The sequence below is a fragment of the Anticarsia gemmatalis genome, chromosome 2, assembly GCF_050436995.1.
Source record: "Anticarsia gemmatalis isolate Benzon Research Colony breed Stoneville strain chromosome 2, ilAntGemm2 primary, whole genome shotgun sequence".
Taxonomy (NCBI): Eukaryota; Metazoa; Arthropoda; class Insecta; order Lepidoptera; family Erebidae; genus Anticarsia; species Anticarsia gemmatalis.
In genome coordinates, this window is record NC_134746.1 from 10,267,714 (window position 1) to 10,277,988 (window position 10,275).

Here is a 10,275-nt window from a genome sequence, read left to right on the forward strand (position 1 = left end):
GGAAAATTATTGGGGATAATGGGTATCCTAGGAACGAAAATCCCTTTCTGTGAATGCCTCTAACTCGCGTGAGAGAGTGGCGCTCAACAGACAGCCGGACTTCGCGTTCCTGGATACGATCTTGAGAACGCAAAGTCGCGGTCCGTATTCTTGGCGAACTTTAGCGAAACTTGACTCCTTATAGTGAAAGTCTCGAACTGTAGTGAGACGGCATTTGTCTCTCGAACAGCTGACAGCCGTACTTAGCGTTCCGCGATGCTCTCTTGACACTGCAAGGTCTCGGTCCGTGTTCTTTGTAAACTTAAATGTGACTCCCCTTCGGTGAACGTTTCAGATTCACTTGGAAGATCGATGGGCTCTCGCTTAATAGATAACGGTACTTCACGATCTTCTTCATATTGCCGGGCCCTAAAAAGTCTCATCTTTCTCGCCTTTCGGCTGTACGGCGAAAGGTCAGATTTTCTTTTTTGAGGCATTTTCAAGGAAAATTTATTAAAGCAACAAACAAAACCAACAACACTTATGACGAATAGTCAACAAACTGAAAAGAATGGTGCGTCTAATAGCAGTGTTACCAACTCTCAGAAATTTTTATCCCTTAACCCAAGTGAAAACCCCCTAAAATTGCCTCAATTAGCTGAAAAATCCCCATAAAAATATTTAATAAAAATAATATATCAATCTATACATGTAAATTAAATTGGAGTGTCTGTTTGTAATATTGAAATAACCACTTTTTACTACATGCATATGAATATACACACGGCACATACACCAAAATAGCAATTTTTAAATTTTTGTCTGTCTGTTTGTTTCGGCTAAGCTCTTAAATGGCTGGACCGATTTCGACGGGACTGTTATTGGCAGGTAGCTGATGTAATAAGGAATAACGAAGGCTACTTTAATTGAACACTATAATAATATATTATATACACTAGATGTCATTCAGTACGAAGTCACCCGATGTGAAAAAAAAATTATAATGACTATTATTGGATAAGATAGTTCCATTATATTCAGAAAGTCCCTAAAAATACCCCTAAAGAAATCCCAACTCACTTATTTCCCCCTAAAGAACAATGGCAAAAAAATCACTTATATTTTTTGAGCGTCTACGAATCTCAATATTACCAATGTACTTTATTAATTATCGTATGAATTTCAAGAATATCATTTTTACTTCTAATGGCGACATTTAATAGATTAAACAAAAATTAATAAATAAATTGACTATCTAAAAATGATTCTCCATTTCCTTTAGATAAAAAAATGTTGCCATTCGGTACTTTGTTGTTTAATAAGTAGATTTATGTTGTCTTTGTCTATTTAATTGTTTAAATAACCAAATAGTCTTCAAGTGAAATATATTGTTATGACAAGTTATTAAAAACAGTGACTAATGAACTAAAAACTTCTTGTCTACTTCGGTTCGTTTTGATTGTTTGTCGTTGGCGTTTGGTGATTTTCGACATTGACATCGCAAAACACAACAACAGTGTTGTGGTTTGCGATTACTATTACTTTTTCGTACCTGTTTTCAAACAGCTCTGACTTACTGAGGATTTCTGCTCTATTTGTCAACCCTGCATCTCTAACGGATTTCGATTTGCAATTTTGCATTGCATCTACATGACTTCTACTGATTCATCATGGACGTTTCCCTTGCTTTTTGGATTTTGTGAACTATGTAGTTTGATACTTCGTCAAGTATGGGAAGTCGTCTCAGACTGACTCGAATTTTATGCGTGAATTGTAACATAGAATAGCTTCCGCTGATACCCTGCTTTGGAACAAATTACTAAGGTTGACACATTGCTGACTAGCTGGGTTTATCTAATAACATATCTCACAAAAATAGGTTGTCCGGTGGATAGTGTGCTGTGCTGACTTTAGTCTGGTACTTAGGATAGCCCAGGCATCAAGATAATATTATAGCACCAGCTGAATTTTAAAATGGCATTATAATCAGAGATGTGTATGAAAGAAATAAATAATGTATAACCTTTTCATTTTTTATTTACCTTTGTTGTTACAACCAAGCTGATTTATACTATCTCATATATTAATTACCCCACAGAACAGTATGTTTTATAATATAACAATCTAGTAGTAGGACAATGACTCAATTAAAATCTGTCGGAGTGAAGTTGGCTACAAATGGTTTAACAGCAGCTATCAGCTCTTTATTAAAGCAAAGAATTGGAAATGTAGACATAAGACCCAGAGGTTACCATACGGAAACCTCTGGGTATATTAGTTTTGGGGCTATACCTGCTCGAAAGGTTGACTTCACTACGATGACGATAGTAATATACTACAATAGATGATTGGCGATACGTCAATGTTCGCCTTCGCCTGCCCCGTCGTAGAATAACAGGGGTGATATTATGAATAAATTAACATTCAAACAATATTTGACAAAAATATTAACATTTTATTGAAGTGATGATGACATAACCTATGAAAATATAAACTCAAATTACTCAGGATCTCCGGCGCGCCTAATGAACATATTTATATATTTAGAATCAAGAATTAATGCTGCATATTATAACATTTGTTTTATTTGAAGACGCAACATTTTAAAATTAGTGATTATGATGTATGAGATTTTGCCATTGTTCTTTGGGGAGAGAACCTCTAAGTTGGGAACCGTGGTTCGTGGCAACACTAACTTACTGTCACTGTCAGTAAGTTAGTGTTGCCTAACGATGTGTCGACTCGGTTCGGCAAACCGTATTAAACCGGGTTGAGTGTAACTCGAGTCGAACCGAGTTACTATCTGGCTCACTCGGTTAAGCTTTCCTTCTAACCGCCCAACTCGAACGAGACGGAGCAATCTGCGCGCGCAGCTAATCCATCAAACGATGTGACTACAATGAATGAACGGACGGACTAATCTATACTTCTATACTAAATACGTTTGTTTGTTTGTTTGAACGCGCTAATCTCAGGAACTACTGGGCCGATTTGAAAAATTCTTTCAGTGCTAGATAGATCATTTATCGAGGAAGGCTTTAGGCTATATAACATCACGCTACGGCCATTAGGAGCGGAGTGACAGTGAAATATTTTTTTAAATCGGACCAGTAGTTCCTGAGATTAGCGCGTTCAAACAAACAAACAAACAAACTCTTCAGCTTTATAATATTAGTATAGATTCTCTCTTATGTGACGCAAGCGACGTTGCGCGGGTCAGCTAGTCCATACTACTATTATAAATGCGAAAGTAAATCTGTCTGTCTGTTACTCAATCACGCCTAAACTACTGAAACAATTTGCATGAAATTGGAATGGAGATTTTTCGACACCCGAGAAAGGACATAGGCTACTTTTTACCCCGGGAAAATGACGCATAATAGGAAAATTAAAGTGGCGGACGAAGTCGCGGGTAAAAGCTAGTAACAAGCATTGCCAAAACATAATTTAATTCATAATCAAACCAATTTCAAAATCCCCAACAAGTAATTAAAAACTTTTGGCCACCGCATCGCTAGCGAGGAAAATCTTAGCTCAGTGATTTAGAAAATAACGTCATTTCCACAACGCCATCTATTGTGTTTGAATATCAACTATCAACATTAGTCCTATTTTTAGTCTTAAGATGTCGTTGCAAGTAGTAGGATACTGAATTGTGTAACGTAATATTTTGCATCTTGAACTCACAAAATTAATGATCATATCTTTTGATAGAGTGAACCGATTTCGATGAAACAAAAACTAAGTTATACCTCAAGTTGCGTATAATTTTTGTATACAATCATTTTTCGCATTGAATTAGAAGATTTTACGTGATGTGCGCACAAACAAACATATAAACACAAACATTTCAAAAATGGGAATCGGTTTTGTTACTTACTTATCTTTTCACACGCTGACAATTTTTTTTTCAATTTCTCCAATGTACAAAAATGACTTTTCTACGGATTTATTATATGAATAGACTATTTTGGTATTTTTTAAACTCATAATAGGTACGTATAATTTTGTTAATAGATATATTGTGTGTAAAAATCACACTATTTATCAATCATGTAACTTAGGTACAAATCAAAGATCATTAGTTTTGATTTACTTATGTTAGTAATTTCTTAAAGTAGTCACACAAAAAAATTGGAATGTCTGGTAAATGCTGCCAGGAAATAATAATACAATGTGCTTAAAAGAATAAGTAGGCCTGTAAATTCAATCACATAGATATCTCTTGTAATCTATTTACCTATATATGTGGCAGTAGGGGCACATGAATTCAAAGTCCTTCTTTGATGTTACTTTGTTACAGTTTGATCAATTGGTTCTGAACCATTATTTTGATACTGGGTAAAGTATCAAGCAGATGGAATTTTTATCTCTTCAAACACATGCCAAAATCTAAATAAATACATTTTTTTAACCCATTAGGTACTGTTCCACTGCTAGCCATTATTTTAATGAAGTAAGAAAAAATTATTACACATACAAACTAACTATTTACACCCTATTCTAATTCTTTAAATATTACACATATTTGATATTTATTACATACTTCTAGATCAAGAATTATTTTTCTGCATACATCAGTTATCCTGCACTGAAATATGGAATTGTTGAATTAATAATAAATACACTTAATGACTAGAAATCAGGTAAGAATAATAAAACCTATAAATATAACTTTTTCATAAAAATGTGTACCTGATACACAATCAGATTTTTTAAAATTATAATAATTAAAACAAATTTAACCCCTCACTGTCCCACTGCTGAGCACGAGTCTGATCCTGGATAAGGCAGGGCCAGGTCTTAAGACCACCACTCCTGCCAAGTGCAGTTGGTGGACAAAAGTTAAAATAAATTATTAGGTATACAATATTAAATATTTCATGGAATATTCCACAATATCCAAATATTAAGGTATTCTACACAATAATATTATGAAATCTCTAAGATATTAAACAAAATGCTGAATTATGGCTACAGGTGGTTTATGACTGGCGGCATCTGACATGAATTTATTGCCACAAGGGACTATATTATCAGTTCTGACCTGTGTAGCTCTGATCACATCATTTACTACTATTTCTTTACATAATTCTCTTGGAGAGGAAATACGAATTTCCCTCTTCATAAGACCCACTGTGTCTTAATGATAACATATTAGAAAAAAGACAAATAGGTAGAGCCATTCTCAAGTTTTGTGTTTAGCAACATATTTGGTGGTTTAGTATTATTGACAAAGATAAAAAGCTTTACAAGTCACAACTGCATCACATTATCACTGGTAAATAAGAAGCCAAATCATATTTTTTTTGATTACAAGAATATTTGATGAAATGATCCCTTGTTTTTCAAAGCCTTCCTGCAAGTAGGACATTTTTTTCCATTTGATTTTAAAGCTGTTACTAAGCATAACTTGCAAAATACATGCCCACATATAGTAGAAACAATTTCTTTGCTACCTAAGCAGTCCATACAAATTGGACAATCACCGAGATATCTTAATGGTCTTGGTGAAATAGATTCATCATGTGTCTGAGTTGATAATTGTAAATTATTACTGTTAGATCCAGATCTACATGAAGAAGATGACTTGTTTCTTTGAAACTCACTCACATGACGATGATATTGTGTGCCTGCTGCCAATACATTAAAAAGCATATCTACAACCTCTTGTCCTTGGGTAGACAACTGTTGCTCCTGAGATTGAGTACTAGTAACGGGATTAACAACTTGAGGACCTTGAACTTGAGAAATAGTTGCATCAACAATTAGATTATTGCTTTTATTTGAATTCTGGTATTTATTCAGAATAGATTGATTTTCAGCAATCAATTTATCAATATCAATGACATCATCATTGTCGAGAGCCTTATTTATCCTATCTTCTAGTGATTCTTGGTCAAGAATAATTACAGAACTCTCATTGGGATTATTAGTAACAAAACGTCCAACAATTGCACAATCATCATCCTCATCACTATTTACATCTATAGTAGTAGTATCACACTTCACAGGTATTATTGGGTTTTCATCTATTTCATCATCATCAATTGTAATAGTTTCAATAGGATTGGCAATGATTTCTAAATCATTATCATCATTTTCTGATAAAGCATCCTTTGTTTCTAGAAGCTCTATTAAGCTTTCATTGTATAACTCATCATTTTTTATTATTGTAACATTATCTTTTGATGTACTAGGTAAGGGGCAGAATGTACTTACTGTTGATTCAGTCTGTGTTGGAGGTGGACTTAATTTATATTCAATTGTTTTATTACTGCCAGTACTACTATCACTTAAATTTCCATTATCATTAAATTGATTGTCAATATTGATGTTGCCTTGAACATTTGTGTCATTTTGAGTATGGGGTGCCATTTGCTCGTTTAAAGCAGGAGGTTCGTTTAGTTCACAGCCAGGAGTATGTGTTTGTGTGTGTGTGCTTGTGTCCGGTATAGATCCCACAGAAACACAACTACTAGATTCATTCAAGTCATCAAATTGTAACTGTTTTACTGGCGGAGGCAGAATCGCAATAGTGTTGTTGTCAGACATAAGTGTTATTATTTCTTGAGCTTGCTTTTTTATCGCGTTACGGCTATTCGGTGAAAACAGCGCATCAACATCGATCACTGCAGGCAATTGGGGTTCCGTCGACAAAGGACTTGTCTGAATAATATTATTTGAAACAGGTGTTTCCTCGACATTATCGTCTCCGGAATCTTCATACATTTTCTCTAGGTCCGCTAAAGACGGCATAGGTTTACCAACAGACGTAACACGGTTTTTAGTCGGTCGCTTACGGCGGTTGTTAATTTTCTTATGACTTAATTGTTTAGACAAGGCAATGCCTCCATCAGGATCCGGTTTATTTGTTTTCACCTTCTTCGGCCTATTTTCCTTTTGATCAGATGTGTTATTTCCCAAACCCCGCTTTCTTCTATCAGGCATCTTTAACTTGCTACTTTTCTGGTCTTGGCACGTGTTAGTGGTTTATCGATCTAACTTAAACACTTGATCTTTTCTGCATTAATAAATCGTAGAGGGAATGTTTTCAACTATATTTGGATTATCGTAATGTTTTGTTTTCCAGTTTCCAGTTTTCTCAGTTTGACATTAGTCAATCTTAGTGTTGCCAGCCAGTCCACGTCAGGTTACTATTGTAGATGGGTATTTCGGTATTATCATATTTTTTATCAACCATTCTGCCCCAAAGTAACATTAAGTAAAAGTTAAATAAAAAATTTAATATAAGCCAATTATAAATACCTATAAATAAACTAACCAATGGAAGATTGATACGACTAAGTTCTTTATTCTTAAAAAAATTACATTGACTAAAGAAAAGGAAAAGCCTTATAACTATTGTGTTAATTTTGTACTTGTAGTAACTATTTACATAAAAAATATTATTACTCTGTATACAACCAAATGGAGAATGTTAACAAATTTGGATTATTAGCTCACCATATTCTTTGTTAAAAATAAAAAATACTAGTGAAAGAATTACTTTGATACGTCAATTAGTTTCCGATTTATAAGTAAAATAAGTTGTAACCGCGCGAGTCGGTGTGACGTCATTGTACATTACGCTAAGTCTGGCTCACATAGTCTTTTTTAATAATATTTACTATTATTACACTTTAAATGTAATAAGCAGACGAAAACACAACAAAATACTGCATAAGCTATTACATCTACAGGTGGAGACTTGATATTAAGCGGGACGCGGCCCGCGCGGCATGGTGTACTATGACGTCACGCTGTTAGCGGGTCTCGATATTTTTTGAAACTTTGAATGCTTGTAAAATCAAAACTACTTGGTATTTTTGACTGAAACAAAAACTAGTTTGCATGTACATGTGCAGGCTTTACCGAGTCAAAATTTCAAGGGATTTGGCATACCTAGTAACATTCTCCATTAACATTTTGTTATCAAATTAACGCAAGCGTTGGCAACATTAGCTAGATAATATCAACGGAAATAGACAACAATCTGGCAACGGACACCACTCGATACCACGAATTATAGACAAAAGTAGATCCAATGATGGCAAATAACAAAAGAAAGATTGGAATCGAGATCCAGGGTCAAGTGCTGCGCGCTTGCTGACCTATAGCTAATGAAGTCTAGCCTGTATTAGTAATTTTGACATGGACTCTATTTACCACCAGGCTGAATGCTTTATTATATAGAATAAAATTGGCCTAATAAATAGTTGGTTTGCTTTATTAAATTATTTTTCTTTTTTTTCAATGGGGCTAACTTTAAGAGACCGAGACTTTATATTTTTCGATATAATACTGATGAAAGAAGATAAAGGAGAAATTTTATAAAGCCGTAGCTATCCATTATAAAATAAAACTGCTATAGTCTCAAGGCCTACCGCCTAACCTCCCTCCCTCTTTTGGGAGGAGACCCTTGCCTACCAGTGACTTTTGCCAACAGTAATAGAAGAATAAAAAAAAACGGGATATAAAGTATCCTATGTGTTAATTCGGGCTATAAAACTAAACTTAACGTTTGGCAACCTCGAACATATATGTACTTACTTTTATTAAAGTGAGTACCTATATCAGTTATTGAGTGACAGTGAGTACCTATACAATTATATTAGTATATTTTTTTGATTTAAAACGTTTTGGTTTCCTTTGTATCCATTCCATCTAACTAAAATTTGATCCAAATCTAATGAGCTATTTTTGAGATATACTCATTGGTGATGGTCACGTTTATTTCGTTGTGCTAATAAATTGTAAAAAATATGGTGGTAACTTTTTGTAAGAATTCTACTTAGTGGCATTTAAAATTTACAATCGATATAGCGTCGCAAGGAGGAGACTGAGGGCTCATAATAAAGGTTGTGATGCAATATATTATTGTATCGAATTCCAACTCATGTGAGTACTTATCAATAATCTTTGAGTGCAGTTCCCTATATTTATTAGCCATTTAAACTTTAACTAAGTGGTTTAGTTTGAGTAAATAATATACCTACCTACCTACTCAATATACATAAGCGGCAACTTCGTTTGCGTGAACTTTAGAGTCCCGTTACCACAATTTGTTTTATTGCTGCTCTTCTCATATTAGTCATAGTTATATATTATAAGTATAGCTTTAAACTGGTTTCCTTACATTATCACTATTCTTTTCCACCATGTATCATAAACATGCGACGCGAAAATTTTAATGTTAATTTACAAAAGACGGTTAGATTTACGCGACTTTGATTGTAAGGTCCCTGAGTTCTCTAATTTGTTACAACATTACAGATAGATAGTCTAGAAATAATTAAGATTAACGTGTATTGAATAATAAAAGCGTTATGAGCAAGTAGTAAAGATTAACAATTTCCCCTTTTTTGTCGCAAAAATGCTTCCCAATACCTACGTTTCGTAACATTATGGAAAAATCAGATTTGAAGCTTACTTTTGTTCCCTTGGTACAGATACAAATATTAAGTAAAAATAAACGGAACGGAAGGCTAAGCAAGAAAAGTATGCTTCTAATAAACAAAGTTTTAAAAAATAAACTAATTTTCTTGAAACTTTCGCTATATGTTTGTTCAAAACATACGTAGTTAAAGTTCAGTGACAATATGTGATCTCTGAAAGAAGCTTACATAAGCGAAGTTGTGGCCCAGTGCGGCACTGTGATGAGGCGTATTATAGAAGAGAGCGTAGTGAACGCGGGCAGCGCGCTACGCTCAACGGTCAGTCGCGCTCTGCGTCTCCCGTCGAACGCGCGTCTCGTGCGAAACGCAGAATAAACGCATCCTCTTGAACACAACACGATATTATACTCAAACTATTAATTAAAAGTAACACAAAAATAGTGGTAACTATTACTTGTTTCTTAATTGATTATGTTTCACAACATGTCGAGTAGATAACAATGTTCATTTATCATTCTAACTCTATTCGAAAAGTTTTGAATATTGCATGAAGCGCGAAAGGCGGTCGGAAAATGTTTCAGTAGTTTGTACATTTTTCTTTCATTTGGATCTTTTACACTAACATAATAATATAATTTATAAAGAATTTTGCTGTTTTGAGTCATTCATGTTTCAAATTAGTTAACCACATAACATCAGCCTTCACTCATAGTGGCGTACATATTTTATCAAATACCTTCCCTAGAAAATGTTTTGTGCAAAATTTTATTCCACCTGACACATGGAAAAAAAATTCTTGATTTATATTTCAAGGTCAAAAACGATTTGCTTTCGACGTTAAGACACAAATACGCGGGTGGTCCAGGTAGGGATCTCGTAAAACCTTTATTGAAGAAAA

At 34.2% G+C, this 10,275-nt stretch overlaps 1 protein-coding gene across 1 annotated transcript; it reads right to left on the bottom strand.

The window, feature by feature from the left end:
- Positions 1-1,858: 1,858 nt before the first annotated feature.
- Positions 1,859-7,088, bottom strand: LOC142984311 (uncharacterized). The gene has a single exon (XM_076131833.1). The coding sequence runs from the start codon at positions 6,928-6,930 to the stop codon at positions 5,293-5,295; it is 1,638 nt and encodes a 545-aa protein (XP_075987948.1). The 5' UTR covers positions 6,931-7,088; the 3' UTR covers positions 1,859-5,292.
- Positions 7,089-10,275: the final 3,187 nt, after the last annotated feature.

Excerpts from the sequence above, each read along its gene's own strand:
- LOC142984311 (XM_076131833.1), bottom strand. The coding sequence starts at position 6,930 with ATGCCTGATAGAAGAAAGCGGGGTTTGGGAAATAACACATCTGATCAA.